Raw genomic sequence first — 18,745 nt, 5'->3', positions numbered from 1 at the left:
GCACATCCATGCCTGCACAAATATATTTGGGCAGATGAACAGGGCTTTGTGTAGTGGTGCTGTAGCCAGCAAACTCCTTGATGCTCCCTCTAATGTAGACTGATTGGAGGAAGCATGCTGGCTGTGTTGAGATGTATGGGTTTGCATTCTACACAATACCGTTTTATATAAAATGGGTTTTCATTCTACAAAATACCATTTTATATAAACCCATACATCTCAAACCCATACATCTCAACACAGCCAGCATGCTTCCTCCAATCAGTCTACATTAGAGGGAGCATCAAAGAGTTTGCTGGCTACAGCACCACTGCACCAAGCCCTGTCCCTTCTGCCACAAGTGTTCATTGCCCAAATATATTTGTGCAGGCATGGATGTGCCAAAGGGCCAAAAGTGTGTGTGTATATATACAGTGCCTTGCGAAAGTATTCGGCCCCCTTGAACTTTGCGACCTTTTGCCACATTTCAGGCTTCAAACATAAAGATATAAAACTGTATTTTTTTGTGAAGAATTGTGAAGTGGAACGACATTTATTGGATATTTCAAACTTTTTTAACAAATCAAAAACTGAAAAATTGGGCGTGCAAAATTATTCAGCCCCTTTACTTTCAGTGCAGCAAACTCTCTCCAGAAGTTCAGTGAGGATCTCTGAATGATCCAATGTTGACCTAAATGACTAATGATGATAAATACAATCCACCTGTGTGTAATCAAGTCTCCGTATAAATGCACCTGCACTGTGATAGTCTCAGAGGTCCGTTAAAAGCGCAGAGAGCATCATGAAGAACAAGGAACACACCAGGCAGGTCCGAGATACTGTTGTGAAGAAGTTTAAAGCCGGATTTGGATACAAAAAGATTTCCCAAGCTTTAAACATCCCAAGGAGCACTGTGCAAGCGATAATATTGAAATGGAAGGAGTATCAGACCACTGCAAATCTACCAAGACCTGGCCGTCCCTCTAAACTTTCAGCTCATACAAGGAGAAGACTGATCAGAGATGCAGCCAAGAGGCCCATGATCACTCTGGATGAACTGCAGAGATCTACAGCTGAGGTGGGAGACTCTGTCCATAGGACAACAATCAGTCGTATATTGCACAAATCTGGCCTTTATGGAAGAGTGGCAAGAAGAAAGCCATTTCTTAAAGATATCCATAAAAAGTGTTGTTTAAAGTTTGCCACAAGCCACCTGGGAGACACACCAAACATGTGGAAGAAGGTGCTCTGGTCAGATGAAACCAAAATTGAACTTTTTGGCAACAATGCAAAACGTTATGTTTGGCGTAAAAGCAACACAGCTGAACACACCATCCCCACTGTCAAACATGGTGGTGGCAGCATCATGGTTTGGGCCTGCTTTTCTTCAGCAGGGACAGGGCAGATGGTTAAAATTGATGGGAAGATGGATGGAGCCAAATACAGGACCATTCTGGAAGAAAACCTGATGGAGTCTGCAAAAGACCTGAGACTGGGACGGAGATTTGTCTTCCAACAAGACAATGATCCAAAACATAAAGCAAAATCTACAATGGAATGGTTCAAAAATAAACATATCCAGGTGTTAGAATGGCCAAGTCAAAGTCCAGACCTGAATCCAATCGAGAATCTGTGGAAAGAACTGAAAACTGCTGTTCACAAATGCTCTCCATCCAACCTCACTAAGCTCGAGCTGTTTTGCAAGGAGGAATGGGAAAAAATGTCAGTCTCTCGATGTGCAAAACTGATAGAGACATACCCCAAGCGACTTACAGCTGTAATCGCAGCAAAAGGTGGCGCTGCAAAGTATTAACTTAAGGGGGCTGAATAATTTTGCACGCCCAATTTTTAAGTTTTTGATTTGTTAAAAAAGTTTGAAATATCCAATAAATGTCGTTCCACTTCATGATTGTGTCCCACTTGTTGTTGATTCTTCACAAAAAAAATACAGTTTTATATCTTTATGTTTGAAGCCTGAAATGTGGCAAAAGGTCGCAAAGTTCAAGGGGGCCGAATACTTTCGCAAGGCACTGTATGTATGTATATATATATATATACACACACATACACACACATACACACACACAGTGGGGCAAAAAAGTATATAGTCAGCCACCAATTGTGCAAGTTCTCCCACTTAAAAAGATGAGAGAGGCCTGTAATTTTTATCATAGGTACACTTCAACTATGACAGACAAAATGAGAAAATAAATCCAGAAAATCACATTGTAGGACTTTTAATGAATTTATTTGCAAATTATGGTGGAAAATAAGTATTTGGTCAATAACAAAAGCTTATCTAAATACGTTGTTATGTACACTTTGTTGGCAATGACAGACGTCAAACGATTTCTGTAAGTCTTCACAAGGTTTTCACACACTGTTGCTGGTATTTTGGCCCATTCCTCCATGCAGATCTCCTCTAGAGCAGTGATGTTTTGGGGCTGTTGCTGGGGAACACGGACTTTCAACTCCCTCCAAAGATTTTCTATGGGGTTGAGCTCTGGAGACTGGCTAGGCCACTCCAGGACCTTGAAATGCTTCTTATGAAGCCACTCCTTCGTTGCCCGGGCGGTGTGTTGTCTTTCAGCATTGTCATGCTGAAAGACAAAGCCACGTTTCATCTTCAATGATGGAAGGAGGTTTTCACTCAAAATCTCACGATACATGGCCCCATTCATTCTTTCCTTTAAAATGGATCAGCCGTCCTGGTCCCTTTGCAGAAAAATAGCCCCAAGCATGATGTTTCCACCCCCATGCTTGACAGTAGGTATGGTGTTCTTTGGATGCAACTCAGCATTCTTTGTCCTCCAAACACGACGAGTTGAGTTTTTACCAAAAAAGTGATATTTTGGTTTCATCTGACCATATGACATTCTCCCAATCTTCTTCTGGATCATCCAAATACTCTCTAGCAAACATCAGACGGGTCTGGACATGTACTGGCTTAAGCAGAGGGACACGTCTGGCACTGCAGGATTTGAGTCCCGGGCGGCGTAGTGTGTTACTGATGGTAGGCTTTGTTACTTTGGTCCCAGCTCTCTGCAGGTCATTCACTAGGTCCCCCCGTGTGGTTCTGGGATTTTTGCTCACCGTTCTTGTGATCATTTTGACCCCACGGGGTGAGATCTTGCGTGGAGCCCCAGGTCGAGGGAGATTATCAGTGGTCTTGAATGTCTTCCATTTCCTAATAATTGCTCCCACAGTTGATTTATTCAAACCAAGCTGCTTACCTATTGCAGATTCAGTCTTCCCAGCCTGGTGCAGGTCTACAATTTTGTTTCTGGTGTCCTTTGACAGCTCTTTGGTCTTGGCCATAGTGGAGTTTGGAGTGTGACTGTTTGAGGTTGTGAACAGGTATCTTTTATACTGATAACAAGTTCAAATAGGTGCCATTAATACAGGTAACGAGTGGAGGAGAGAGGAGCCTCTTAAAGAAGAAGTTACAGGTCTGTGAGAGACAGAAATCTTGCTTGTTTGTAGGTGACCAAATACTTATTTTCCACCATAATATGCAAATAAATTCTTTAAAAATCCTACAATGAGATTTTCTGGATTTTTTTCTCTCATTTTGTCTATCATAGTTGAAGTGTACCTATGATGAAAATTACAGGCCTCTCATCTTTTTAAGTGGGAGAACTTGCACAATTGGTTGCTGACTAAATACTTTTTTGCCCCACTGTATACACACACACAGACATAGGCTATGGTCGTTCTCATACAAACAAACAGACCCTCACTCACAATGATTAGCTAACGTGTACTTTACCCATTTCATTACATCTTTATATATTGCAAATAAAATGTAAAAACAATCACAAATAATATTTTAATGTTCATTTCAAACAACGGCATTGGCATGAGAGCAACTTACCAGTCCAAAACAACGTCCTCTCCTTTCAAAAAATATGCCTCAGTTTCAGTCTTCAAAATGGAGTCTTCAAAAAAGCAGATCTGTCTCACTTTCACGATGATTTTCCTCTAAAATTGTTTCTACATTCGTATATCTACTCTTAGAATTAGCTTTCCTTGACTTATTCGCCATGATGTTGGATAAATAAACAGCTGAAGGTTCAAGTCACTGAAATACTGCGTGCGTAATAAGCTTTGCTCCTTCGCGGTAGAATTGGCAATGGCGAAAGAACGGTCCTTACGCCAGCGGTCAATGGAAAGTTTTTTTTTACAACAAAGAATCATGGGATATTGCCGTTTACCTATGGTCATTGGCTATCTACCCAGCTAGATTTCAAGACGATCAGTGGTCATTGGGTTAAAAGACAGTCAATCAACGAGACAGTGGTCATATAATTGGTGCACAATGGGCTCGTCACTTGTTGTCTTCTAATAGTTTTTTCCGGGTCAAAATGGCCCATCATGTTTGGTTGTGTTACAAACAAACTGTTGATTGCAAGGAAACCGAACATGACTGGATAAAGTCAGGGAAAGCCTGTCTATTTTACGTTGGCTGTTACGTCGAAAATTAAATGACACGAAATTCAACGAGATAAGCGTTCACAAAATGTTTCGTGTTAGGCTATAAAAAATGGATTTAACCGAACAAAAGACCATTCATTGTGTAACAATGAGCCTTGGGATTGCAACCAGAGCAAGGTCTTCAAAGGTAAACGATTTATTTCAATGCAATCTGTGATTTCGTTACGCAAGTGCTGGCTGAATAAGTAGTTTGATATGGGGGTGTGTGCTCAGATAATCGCAGCGTATTCTTTCGCAATAAATCATTTTTTAAATCTGACAACGCAGTTGGATTAGCAAGATTCTAGGCTTTCGAACCATGTGAGACACTTGTATTGTCATGAATGTTTAATACGACTATTTATGTAGCGATCACCGTATGTTGTCGAATTTAATCCCGCTAACGGGTTCGGTGAGCAGAGAGGTCAAACACACTTTGCTGTAGGCTACTATTTACTAGTTAACAAAAAATCATGTATGTCATAAAATATATTCACCCCACTCAGTATTGTAATCAAAACTTACCAGAAAGCATGTAGCCCTTGGCTAAGACAGTGTAGTAGAGTGAGCTCGATAGCATCTCATTAGTGTGCAAGATCTTGAGAATCAGCTGTGATTCTGATGGAAGAGTGCAACTGCACATGTGATGGAAGAATGCACAGTGCATGCAGAAGGTTGCAATTCCATTGAATTGGTGATAGTTTCACCAAAATATCCCACAAGCCCTAAAATTACATTATGTGTATCCCACAAAAAAGGTTCACTGTTATAAACTAACTTTTTTGATGAATTTCGGCAGAATTCCCCAAATTCCCGGGCTTAACTTCCCATGAAAAATTTCCGGAAAAATTCTGGATATTTACCGGAACGTTTCCGACCCTTTGCAACCCTACTACCATACATTAGTTTCTGCCATATTGGCATTGAGATGACATCAGTCAAAACACCTCAAAACAAGACATGGTATCAAGAACAAGATAAAACTAACTGAAACGAGCCACCTACGATTCCTCACATGGCAGTTTATTGTCATTGTTGCTAGCTATCTGGCCATCCAGAGTCACAACAACACACTGCCTTCTGCCCCATTGAAGCGTTCAAATCATTTTCAAGGCGTTCTCAGCTAACCCGTCTATACTGGAGCTCTGTGGCATGGCACTGAATGGACAGCACCTCCGTATAGTAGCCAGCTATAACATTATTCCATTTGTGTGCGGTTACACATTTTTTGGGTCACAGTTAGGTAGCCTACAATGTGTATATGAAAATCAGAACTGGCACACAGATCTTTAGAAATGGTAAATTGGCACTTCACATGAAAAAAGGTTGCTGACCCCCTGCTATAGGCTATATGAAGCCATCCTTGTGGAACTGCTCTCCTGCGCTTCCCACCAACACTGTCTCATTGCGTTGCATCCAGATATGAATACCAGCTAATTTCTGCATTTGCCTGTCTGCATTATTTGCCAGGGAAGGGAAACATTCTGCGAATATTGAGGCATTGTTGAGTTTAAATGCCCAAATCAAATTCAAAGCAATCGGCGCACTACATAATGTAGCCTTTATTTAACTCGGCCAGTCATTTATTCTTATTCTTATTTACAATGACGGCCTACCCCGGCCAGACCCAGACGATGCTGGGCCAATTGTGTGCTGCCCTATGGGACCCCCAATCACAGCCGGATGTGATGCAGCCTGGATTCAAACCAGGGCCACTGCAGTGACACCTCGTGCACTGAGATGCAGTGCTGTAGACCACTGCACCACTCAGGAGCCCGAGTGGCGGAGCGGTCTAGCTAAACAGCTGACCAGCAAAGCAGATGGCCCCATCTCTGCTCCCTGCCTTCTAAAAGTGACAGAAAAAGGTATGCAGGCTGGCATGGTTTTAAAGTGAGCAATTTAATACTATAAACAGCAGTTGAATTTTAAATTCACCCCCCCCCCCCCCCCCCCCCCAACAAAAAAAATGTGACTACTTAAAATGTGGGGTTTTGAGCTAGGGTATGGCAACTACCCTACCATGAAACAAAGAGAGTCACACACTCCATGTGTGTAAACTCCCAGTCATTTATTGGGTAAAACACCTCACTGTGTCTTCTTCAGGGTAATGTCATGAATGCTTTAACCAGGGTATGTAGACAAATAGCGCAATCAGTGCAACCAATGACAATACCCTACCATAACCAACTGAAACCCCTGGAATCAGTACTGGAAGTCCTGTCCAAGACCGAAACACTCCGCTCTACCCTGCTCTTCTCTTCACAGTGCGTGTGTGTTTGTGTGTCCACTTCACAATGAAGTGTGAGGGACGTGACACTGGTCTGTACTCACCACCACGGTGATGCCATCCTTCTCCAATGGAGCCTTATCATAGGTGATCTCACAAACTCTCACTACTGTCGTGGCTCCGTACTTCTTAAGGTCCTACGGTGGAGGAAGGAGGGAAGGAGTTCCATTGAAAAATAACTCAATACTGTGTGTGTGTGTGTGTGTGTGTGTGTTTTGGGGGGCGGGGACATGCGTGTACAAATATATAGCCTATACACGTGCATGGACCTATGCTCATAGTAGTACAGCAGGCTGATTTAGTTACTTTAAGTGTTCTGTCTGTCTGCCTGGGACGGTCTGCCTGGGACGGTCTGCCTGTCTGCCTGGGACGGTCTGCCTGCCTGCCTGGGACGGTCTGCCTGCCTGCCTGGGACGGTCTGCCTGCCTGCCTGGGACGGTCTGCCTGCCTGCCTGCCTGCCTGGGACGGTCTGTCTGCCTGCCTGCCTGGGACGGTCTGTCTGCCTGCCTGCCTGGGACGGTCTGTCTGCCTGCCTGGGACAGTCTGTCTGCCTGCCTGGGACAGTCTGTCTGCCTGCCTGGGACAGTCTGTCTGCCTGCCTGGGACAGTCTGTCTGCCGGTTTGACTGTTTGTTTGTCTGCCTGCCTGCCCGTGGCATTGTGGCACTCTTTAAGATATAACCACATGTGGGCTATGTGCCCTGAGAAGGGCAGCCTTAGTTCTGCTATTGTCTGACTGCGCGGCACGCTCCTCTCACTGCCTGTGCCATGAGACCGACGTGGCAGTGGGACACATCGCCATGGAAACTGAGGCATTGCTGAAGAGGAAGCAGCCAGCGCACCGTTGTCATCATCAGACCCTCTCTATAGTCTGTGCTTTTTTCTGTGTCATAGAAACACTTTTCTTAAGATAGGGCCTTGGAGCAGTGTCAAGAAGATGTGTCAGTGGAAACAAAGCCAAGGAGAAAGACAGAAAGACAAGGAAGGAGAGAGAGAGAATAACGACATGAAGAGAGGGAAAAAATAGGGAGGATGAGAGGGAAAGAGAAATGGGAGAAAAGAACTAGAGAGAAAGAGAGGGATGTATGGAGAGAGAATCATGAGAAAAAAATATTAGCAGGTCTAAACGAGCGGGGATAGAGCGGTCCTCACCTCGATGAAGCTGTTGAGGGTGGAGTTGGTGGGGTTGTGCGTGATGAGCAGGCGCATGTTCTTGTAGCACACCTCGGCCGGCGCCGGACGGTTGATACGGGCCATGTTGACAACCCTTACCCAGCTGGGGGGGCGAACGCAACACGGACAGGGACGCAAGGGGAACACAAACTGGTCGTCCACGGTGGCCACGGTCGCTGGTGGGCTAAACTCCTGCAGATGTTCTCAGTCCTGTCCCTCCTTTAAACCATAAAAAATACAAGTCTGTCCTCGGGTTGGTCGATCCTTGGGAGGGTCACTGTGGTTGGTTTAGATGAGGTCTTGGGCTTTCACTGAAGAGTCGTGGAATAGTTAGTCCAATCATCCCATTAGGGTTCCTGAGAGAGGGTCTTAGAGTGACAGACCTAGGGTGTGGAGAGTCCTGGGAGGCAGGGATGCGTTGGTACCCAGGGATCAGTGCAGGGTATTAGGCGGAGAAGGCAGAGCAGTGGGCATCCTCCCCTGGATCAGCCTATGCTCTGGGATGTTGAGCGTGGCAGTAGTCTCCAGTCCTCTGCAAGAACGCCATCAAAAGCACAGCGCCAAGGGTGTAAAACTGTGCGGCGCCAACAGGGAGGAAAGGGGGGAGGCAAAGAAAGACAGAAGAGAGTTAACCACAAGCAAGATAAATCTGAGAAACAAACACGAAACACTGGCTGCATCCTCTGGAAGAGCTGACTGGAGAACAGATTAATGATATTTCCCTCTCTTTCACTCTCCCCCTCTCGTCTCTCCCCTCCCACATGACTGGCACTATGTAAACAGGGTCGGCTCCAAGCATAAGTGACATCAGGGGGCCGCTAGGGGGCCCCCGAACCCAAAAATAATGGAGAATTTTTTTTTAATAATAATAATTCATTAATAGATAAATAGTTAGGAGAGAGCGATAGAAATAGATGAATAGCTGGATATATACAGTCTGGAGGTGTGTTGGGTCATTGTCCTGTTGAAAAACAAATGATAGTCTCACTAAGCGCAAACCAGTTGGGATGGCGTACCGCTGCAGAATGCTGCGTAGCCATGCTGGCTAAGTGTGCCTTGAATTCTAAATAAATCACCAACAATGTCACCAGCACAGCACCATCACACCTCCTCCATGCTTCACAGTGGGAACCACATGTGTGGAGATCATCCGTTCACCTACTCTGCTTCTCACAAAGCCACGGCGGTTGGAACTAAAAATCTAACATTTGGATTCATCAGAACAAAGGAGAGATTTCCGCTGGTCTAGCTTCCATTACTTGTGTTTCTTGGCCCAAACAAGTCTCTTCTTATTATTAGTGTCCTTTAGTAGTGGTTTCTTTGCAGCAGTTTGACCATGAAGGCCTGATTCACGCAGTCTCCTCTGAACAGTTGATGTTGAGATGTGTCTGCTACTTGAACTCTGTGAAGCTTTTATTTGGGCTGCAATTTCTGAGGCTGGTAACTCTAATGAACTTGTCCTCTGCAACTCTGGGTCTTCCTTTCCTGTGGTGGTCCTCATGAGAGGCAGTTTCATCATAGCTCTTGAAAGTTTTTGCGACTGCACTTGAAGAAACTTCAAAGTTCTTGAAGTTCTTCACTATTATTCTATAATGTAAAAATAGTACAATTTAAGAAAAACCATGGAATGAGTAGTTGTGTCCAAACTTTTGATTGGTATATATACACACACACTGAACAAAAATATAAATGCAACATGTAAAGTGTTGGTCCCATGTTTCAAGAGCTGAAATAACCTTTTTGTTCACACACACACACACACACACACACACACACACAATTCTGTAATTATTCAGACCTCTTGACTTTTCCCACATTTTGTTACGTTACATCCTTATTCTAAAATGTTTTTTATTTTATTTTTATTGCCTCATCAATTTACACACAATACCCTATAATGACAAAGCAAAAACAGGTTAAGAATTTTGGTCAAATTTATAAAAAAAAAAAAATAATTGGAAATATCACATTTACGTAAATATCCAGACACTTTACTCAGGTGCTATGATGAAACTGTCTCTCAATCGGACCGCCACAGAAAAGGAAAAGTTCCTTCGAGTTGCCTGCCTCAGAAATTGCAGCCCAAATAAATGCTAAAGTAACAGACACATCTCAACATCAACTGTTCAGAGGAGACTGTGTGAATCAGGCCTTCATTTAAAAAAAAATGGAAATATCCTCTCAAGCTCTGTCAAGTTAATGGGGAGCATCACTGCACAGTCATTTTCAGGTCTCTCCAGAGATGTTCGATCGGGTTCAAGTCCGGGTTACTCAAGGACATTGAGACTTGTCCCTTAGGCATTCCTGCGTTGTCTTGGCCGTGTGCTTAGGGTCGTTGTCCTGTTGGAAGGAAAACCTTCGCCCCAGTCTGAGGTCCTGAGAGGTCTGGAGTAGGTTTTCATCAAATATCTTTCTGTACTTTGCGCCGTTCATCTTCTCTCAATCCTGACTCGTCTCCCAGTCCCTGCCGCTGAAGAACATCCCCACAGCATGATGCTGCCTCGACCATGCTTCACCGTAGGGATGGTGCCAGGTTTCTTCCAAAAGTGACGCTTGGCATTGGTTTCATCAGACCAGAGAATCTTGTCTCTCGTGGTCTGAGAGTCTTTAGGTCCCTTTTGGCAAACTCCAAGCAGGCTAGCATGTGCCTTTTACTGAAGAGTGGCTTCTGTCTGGCCACTCTTCCATAAAGGCCTGATTGGTGGTGCTACAGAGATGGTTGTCCTTCTGGAAGATTGTCCCATCTCCACAGAGGAACTCTGGAGCTCTGTCAGAGTGACCATCGGGTTCTTGGTCACCTCTTTGACCAAGGCCCTTCTCCCCCGATTGATTCCCTCGTCTGATGAAACCAAGATTGAACTCTTTGGCCTAAATGCCAAGCATCACGTCTGGAGGAAACCTGGCACCATAGTACAGAGAGATCCTTTATGAAAAGCGCTCTGGAGCAGGTTAGGACCTCAGACTGGGGCAAAGGTTCCCCTTCCAACAAGGACAACAACCCTAAGCACACAGCCAAGACAACACAGGAGTGGCTTCAGGACAAGTCTCTGAATGTCCTTGAGTGGCACAGCCAGAGCCTGGACTTCAACCTGATCGAACATTTCTGGAGAGATCTGAAAATAGTTGTGCAGCAACGCTCCCCATCCAACCTGACAGAGCTTAAGGATCTGCAGAGAAGAATGGGAGAAACTCACCAAAGAGGTGTGCCAAGCTTGTAGTGTCATACCCAAGAAGACTCAAGGCTGTAATTGCTGTAAGGTGCTCCTACAAAGTACTGAGTAAAGGGTCTGAATACATTGCTTTGTCATTATGGGGTATTGTGTGTAGATTGACACAGAAAAAAGTAAATTTAATACATTTTAGAATAAGGCTGTAACCTAACAAAATGTGGAAAAAGGGGTCAAAATATTTTCCCAAGGCACTGTACAGCCGTGGCCAAAAGTTTTGAGAAATGACACAAATATTAATTTTCACAAAGTCTGCTGCCTCAGTTTGTATGATGGCAATTTGAATATACTCCAGAATGTTATGAAGAGTGATCAGATGAATTGCAATTAATTGCAAAGTCCCTCTTTGCCATGCAAATTAACTGAATCCCCCCCAAATATTTCCACTGCATCTTAGCCCTGCCACAAAAGGACCAGCTGACATGTCAGTGATTCTCTCGTTAACACAGGTGTGAGTGTTGACGAGGACAAGGCTGGAGATCACTCTGTCATGCTGATTGAGTTCCAATAACAGACTGGAAGCCTCAAAAAGGAGGGTTGTGCTTGGAATCAGTTCTTCCTCTGTCAATCATGGTTACCTGGAAGGAAACACGTGCCGTCTTCATTGCTTTGCACAAAAAGGGCTTCACAGGCAAGGATATTGCTGCCAGTAAGATTGCACCTAAATCAACCATTTATCGGATCATCGAGAACTTCAAAGAGAGCGGTTCAATTGTTGTGAAGAAGACTTCAGGGCACCCAAGAAAGTCCAGCAAGCGCCAGAACCGTCTCCTAAAGTTGATTCAGCTGCGGGATCGGGGAACCACCAGTACAGAGCTTGCTCAGGAATGGCAGCAGGCAGGTGTGAGTGCATCTGCACACACAGTGAGGCGAAGACTTTTGGAGGATGGCCTGGTGTCAAAAAGGGCAGCAAAGAAGCCACTTCTCTCCAGGAAAAACATTAGGGACAGACTGATATTCTGCAAAAGGTACAGGGATTAGAATGCTGAGGACTGGGGTCCTCCGGAAAAAAGCTTGTCCAGAGAAGACAAGGTGAGCGCTACCATCAGTCCTGTGTCATGCCAACAGTAAAGCATCCTGAGACCATTCATGTGTGGGGTTGATTCTCAGCCAAGGGAGTGGGCTCACTCACAATTTTACCTAAGAACACAGCCATGAATAAAGAATGGTACCAACACACCCTCCGAGAGCAACTTCTCCCAACCATACAGGAACAGTTTGGTGACGAACAATACCTTTTCCAGCATGATGGAGCACCTTGCCATTAGGCAAAAGTGATAACTAAGTGGCTCGGGGAACAAAACATTGATATTTTTGGGTCCATGGCCAGGAAACTCCCCAGACCTTAATCCCATTGAGAACTTGTGGTCAATTCTCAAGAGGCAGGTGGACAAACAAAAACCCACAAATTCTGACAAACTCCAAACATTGATTATGCAAGAATGGGCTGCCATCAGTCAGGATGTGGCCCAGAAGTTAATTGACAGCATGCCAGGGCAGATTGCAGAGGTCTTGAAAAAGAAGGGTCAACACTGCAAATATTGACTCTCTGCATCAACTTCATGTAATTGTCAATAAAAGCCTTTGACACTTATGAAATGCTTGTAATTATACTTTAGTATTCCATAGTAACATCTGACAAAAATATCTAAAGACACTGAAGCAACAAACTTTGTGGAAATGAATATTTGTGTCATTCTCAAAACTTTTGGCCACGACTGTATATACACAGACTTTCTTGTGGTGGGGGCGGACTCAGTAGAGGTCTCAACTTAATGTTGAGAGTTAGAATAGTAGACTACGCAACGTGCAATTTCAAAATGTGGTTGTGTTATCAGCAGTTTCTCTTTTTATGTCAGTCAGTTCCCATCCACAGTTTTAATGCAAGTAAAGTCTAAACGTGTAAAAAAAAAATATATTACGACAGCTGTGAGGGACACAGGAAGTTTCGGCATCATTTTATAAATGCCAACAGATAATTTGTTCATTTGACATGGTGGGATCTTTTTGTGACTGTAAAACCATGCAGTTTGTTGAGCTACAGATTAAATGAATTGTGATGAACTTCCCAGGGTCCTGAAAGTGCACAGGGATGAGCTTGACGCTCCTTTCCAATAAATGTAGAGTGATCTTATTCTGGTGACATGATGAGCAATGCTTGACTGCCGTTTGACAAAAAAATATATTCTTGTCCTTATCCATAATTATCTCATCATGTAGCCTCGCTGTTGGCTAGAACACACGTGCCAAGACCACATTCGCTATTTCATGCAACAGTTTGTTACCAACTATCTGTAGAGTTCCGCAACAAGTCAGTTTGGTGGGAACACACCACTGGTGGGAAAATGCACATATTTCATAGCTACTGACAGTCACTCAATTAACCATGTCAGCTAACAATTCTGAGATTGGTAAATTACTCTAGCCAGATATCTACACTTGTAGTAATCATGGGTGAATACCGACCGGGCATGCAGGATATGTCCCCAGGGGCACCAATTAATTTTGTTTGCCAATTAATTTTGTTTCAACCACTCTCACTCAGATATCATTAACATCCCACTGGGCACAGACGTCAGTTCAACGTCTATTCTTTATTTACATTTGGTTGAGTTGTCAACTAATGTGAATTCAACAACAAAAATCACATAATTGAATTTAGGTTAAAAGTTGGGGGGGGGGGGGGGGGGGGGGGGAACTCTTCCTTTACATTGATGACTTTTTGCAAATCCAATCAGTTTTTCGTGATGATTCAAATTCATCATATTGACTTTGTTGTTGTTGAAATGACATGGAACAGCGTTGATTCAACCAGGTTTTGCCCAGTGGGATGGCATAAGTCTTGACAAAATTTGTAGAATTGCAGGAAATTAGCTTTAAAAAATGCAAATGTCTCTCCATCCAATGGCAAAATGTGTAGAATTGCAGAAAGCTTGCTTTAAATCTACAACATTTTCTCGACTCCCCTAGGCAAAATGTGTAAAAAAGGAAATTCACTTTAAAACTGACATTTTTCTCCTCATCATCAAGAGGGGGGCCACTAAAATGTTTTGCCTGTGAGGTGGGTGGGTGGGGACTGCAACCAAATCTCGCTTAGGGCCTCCAAAAGGCTAGGGCCAGCCCTGTATGTAAATTATGATTCAAGATGGTGTGCAACATAAAATAATGGTTTGTTTATTAAATGAGCAACAAAAAGCCATTCAATTCACCTTCACTCGCTGTTTTCATTTCCCCAACCAATTTTCCACATTAGATATGCTGGAAAAGATTCTCTAAGGGTCAAAACAACAATAAAAACATTACATTTATGAGAACATTTTCACAGAGAACAGAATTTATCTGCTTTACAACCTACATACTATATGTGTTCAATAAAAAAATACGATTTCAGGAATTGTTTACAATTGCCCATATTAGTTCTGCTCCAGATTCAATTATATCATTATTAGCCTAGTCTACAATATTGAATAACTGTGGAGCATTACACTGACACACACACTAATACAGGTAAACTTTATAACCTCAAAATCCAATTCAATCAGTGCCATAAAAAAGCCAATAAGACTGCCCCCAGTGAGCCGCTGTTTGACAGACACTGACCGACGGTAGACCCCCCCCCCAGCCGCGCAAAGACGCACCTCGGTTCACTCCGACGATTTAAAACTGCCGGTGTAAAAAACACATTCAATCCACATCAGATCCATATATTTATCTAAATGTATGGCACTGGTCCACGTACATCGAATCCTCTTACCGCTCCTCGGAATTTTGAGTAAACCCTACGACAAAGACAGACCAAACATCTCTTGCAGAACGGCTTTCAGCTTGTAGAGCGCTGGTTATGAGAGAACAGACGTGGCCAAATTAGTTTGTGCGCCCGTCTCTACCGCTCTCTTGCCCCTCCCTGTGCTGCTTTAGCCTACCTTACGCAGATAGCTCCCTGCTCGGAATAATTCAGCCTGTTCTGTTATTCCCAAGAGAATCACTGGAGGTTAACAGCCGACACCAAATACAATTTTCTCTGACTCGGTTGAGACAGTTCAGACTTTATTTATTTATGGCACGTAGCCTACTCGGCTACACTAGGTCGGGTCTGCCGCTCATATCATAGCAAAGCAGACAGAGCCTCTGCTCATAAGAGTGGAGAGAGAGCCGCCCACAACGGTCTATCCCACCCATCTTCATTCTTCAGTTCTCATCTCAGTAAATGCTGCTGAACCCACCAAAAGTGTCTCTCACTTGCAGGAAGAAATAAACATGGTCAGGGAAGTGTACAACCGTCAACCACTAAATCTTTCATTTATCCCCAATGTAGGATAATCAATGTAATTGAGATTAGGAGAGTGAAATTGAGGAGAATTGCTCCCCTTACTCCAAAGCAATGGAAATATTTGTGCCAATGTTCCATACATTTTTTATATTTTGTGTAGAGATTTTTGAAAGTTTATTAATTTATTAAAATGAATAAAGGCTCAGGTCCCCCACAGTCTAAAAATTAGGGGTTCAAATCAAATTGTATTTGTCACATGCTCTGGATACAATAAGTACCGTGAAATGCTTACTTACAAGCCCTTAAACAACAATGCAGTTGAAGAGTTAAGAGAAGGTTTGTCCCTTGTATGATCTAAATATATATTGTTTTATGATGATACCATCTATCTTTTAATATTTGTGAAAATCTTTCTCAAACAGGAAATGTACACAATTCATTGGATATCAATCAACAAAGAGGTAAGAATATGTATGCTATAAGAATATGTGGAAGGCTAGCTGTATTGGGTGCAGATACAGACGAGGAGGTATACAAAGGTATGCCAATTGGTATTGGTGTGTTATGCAGACCACTTGTATTATCCTCCTCCCTCACCTCTTCAATGAAAATCCCATAGACCTCTACATTATGGACAAGGCATGTGTATGAAAACCATTATCAACTGTTTTTTCATTCACATTTACCACAAGGACTAGGGTATAAATACTCTCATGTGCATGTTCTTAATCATCTGTACATATTTTATTTTTAGATTCACTGACCATTCCTACACCTCTGATGAGTATAACAGGAAACCTGTTCGATCACCATGCACTGAAAAATCATTCTGGCTATGGATACGGAGAACATCAACACATTTACATCAAGGATATACCCATTGGACTTGGGGCTCTGCTAATTAGATTTTTGTATTCTGCTTTGCCACAATAAATCATAATAAACACTAACAACTAAAATAGTGGTATTGTTATGTGTATTATTATTAATAATAATCATAAAAATTAACCCCAAAAGGTTCTTCAAGAGGTTTGAGGATCCATTAAAAGTGGTTCTTCTTCGAAGAATTTATAGGGGTTCCCCACACTTCAATTTGAAGAACTCCTAAAGGAACCTTTACTTTTTAAAGTGCACCATGTAAATCCATGAAGTTTGGCCAGTCATTTTCACTCTAAATAAACAAATGAGAGTAAAGTGATCTAATGTTCCCATTTGTTGTTTTCAAATCAAATCACATTTTATTGGTCATGTACACACATTTTGCAGATATTTATCGCAGGTGCAGCGAAATGCTTATGTTTCTGGCTCCAACAGTGCAGTAATACAGAACAATACAAAACAATACACATAGATGGCAAAAAAAAATAAAAAAAAGAAAGAAATGTCAGAACGAGCAATGTCAGTCTAGAATATAAATATACAATGAAGAAAAATATAAACAACACATGTTAAGTGTTGATCCAATGTTTCATGAGCTGAAATAAAAAAGCTTATACAGTGGGGCAAAAAAGGATTTAGTCAGCCACCAATTGTGCAAGTTCTCCCAGTTAAAAAGATGAGAGAGGCCTGTTGCCCAGCAACAGTGTTGCCCAGCAACAGCCCCAAAACATCATTGCTCTAGAGGAGATCTGCATGGAGGAATGGGCCAAAATACCAGCAAGAGTGTGTGAAAACCTTGTGAAGACTTACAGAAAACGTTTGACCTCTGTCATTGCCAACAAAGGGTATATAACAAAGTATTGAGATAAGCTTTTGTTATTGACCAAATACTTATTTTCCACCATAATTTGCAAATAAATTCATTAAAAATCCTACAATGTGATTTTCTGGATTTTTTTTCTCTCTTTTTGTCTGTCATAGTTGAAGTGTACCTATGATGAAAATTACAGGCCTCTCATCTTTTTAAGTGGGAGAACTTGCACAATTGGTGCCTGACTAAATACTTTTTTTGCCCCACTGTATACCTCAAATGTCGTGCACAAATTTGTTTGCATCCGTTAGTGGGCATTTCAACATTGCCAAGATAACCCATCGACCTGACAGGGGTGGCATATCAAGAAGCTGATTAAACAGCATGATCATTACACAGGTTCACCTTGAGCTGGGAACAATAAAAGGCCACCCTAAAATGTGCAGTTTTGTCACACAACAATGCCACAGATTATTCTAGTTGAGGGAGCCGTGCAATTGGCATGCTGACTGCAGGAATGTCCACCAGAGCTGTTGCCAGATAATTAGATGTTAATTTCTCTACCATAAGCCGCCTCCAACGTTGTTTTAGAGAATGTGGAAGTACGTCCAACTGGCCTCACAACCGTAGACGACGTGTATGGTGTCGTGTGGGTGAGCGGTTTGCGATTGTCATTGTGGACAAAGTGCCCCATGGTGGTGGTGGGGTTATGGTATGGGCAGGCATAAACTATGGACAACGAACACAATTGCATTTTATCAATGTCAATTTCAATACACAGAAATACTGTGACGAGATCCTGGGGCCTATTGTGAGGCTCATTTTATATTTAAGGTATCTGTGACCAACAGATGGTACTGGGCAGACGCCACCTGGCGGTGGCTATTTATCAGTCTGAAGGCCTGAAGATTGAGAAACAGCTTCTGTCTTGCAGTCCCAGCGTTGATGCACCTGTACAGTCTCCGCCTTCTAGATGGTAGTGGAGTGAACAGGCCGTGGCTCGGGTGGCCAAATGTTTTCAGTCTCCTGAGGTTGAATAGGCACTGTTGCACCATCTTCACCACACCGTCTGTGTTGATGGACCATTTAAGGTTGTCAGTGATTTGCACGCCAAGGATCTTGAAGCTTTTCACCCTCTCCACTGTGACCCCGTCAATGTGGATGGGGGCATGCGCCCTCAGCTGTCTCCTGAAGTTCATGATCAGCTCCTTTGTTTTGTTAACATTGAGGGAGAAGTTATTTTCCTGGCATGACTCCGCCAGGGCCCTCACCTCCTTTCCTGTAGGCGGTCTCGTTGTTGTTGGTAATCAGACCTACCACTGTTGTGTTGTTGTCAAACTTGATGATTGAGTTGGAGATGGGTGTGGCCACGCATGGGCGAACAGGGAGTACAGGAGGAGGGCTGAGAACACACCCCTGTGAAGCCTCCAGGTTGAAGATCAGTGTAACGTATTACACTGATCCTCAACCTGGAGGCTTCACAGGGGTGTGTGCTCAGCCTCCTCCTGTACTCCCTGTTCACCCATGCGTGGCCACACCCATCTCCAACTCAATCATCAAGTTTACCAATTGGCATGCTGCCCACCTTCACCACCTGGGGTCGACCCATCAAGAAGTCCAGGACCCAGTTGCACAAGGCGGGGTTC

General features: G+C 43.2%; 1 protein-coding gene across 4 annotated transcripts in view; it reads right to left on the bottom strand.

Moving 5' to 3' along the window:
- The window catches only part of LOC139391809 (protein tyrosine phosphatase type IVA 3-like), a 70,341-nt gene that overhangs the window by 22,376 nt on the left and 29,220 nt on the right, over positions 1-18,745 (bottom strand). Inside the window, exons 1-4 of one of the 4 annotated variants that reach the window (XM_071139373.1) lie at positions 15,063-15,266; positions 14,349-14,411; positions 7,892-8,486; positions 6,784-6,876 (exon numbers count right to left, since the gene is read on the bottom strand). In XM_071139373.1, the coding sequence (XP_070995474.1) occupies positions 6,784-6,876; positions 7,892-7,996 (198 nt within the window). In that variant the 5' untranslated portion in view covers positions 7,997-8,486; positions 14,349-14,411; positions 15,063-15,266. Of the gene's footprint in view, positions 1-6,783; positions 6,877-7,891; positions 8,487-14,348; positions 14,412-14,878; positions 14,975-15,062; positions 15,282-18,745 lie in introns of those variants that run through there. The other 3 variants (XM_071139371.1, XM_071139374.1, XM_071139372.1) reach the window with 3 other exon arrangements.

This window comes from Oncorhynchus clarkii, chromosome 32 (assembly GCF_045791955.1).
Source record: "Oncorhynchus clarkii lewisi isolate Uvic-CL-2024 chromosome 32, UVic_Ocla_1.0, whole genome shotgun sequence".
NCBI lineage: Eukaryota > Metazoa > Chordata > Actinopteri > Salmoniformes > Salmonidae > Oncorhynchus > Oncorhynchus clarkii.
This window is presented reverse-complemented; position numbering and strand designations above follow the sequence as displayed.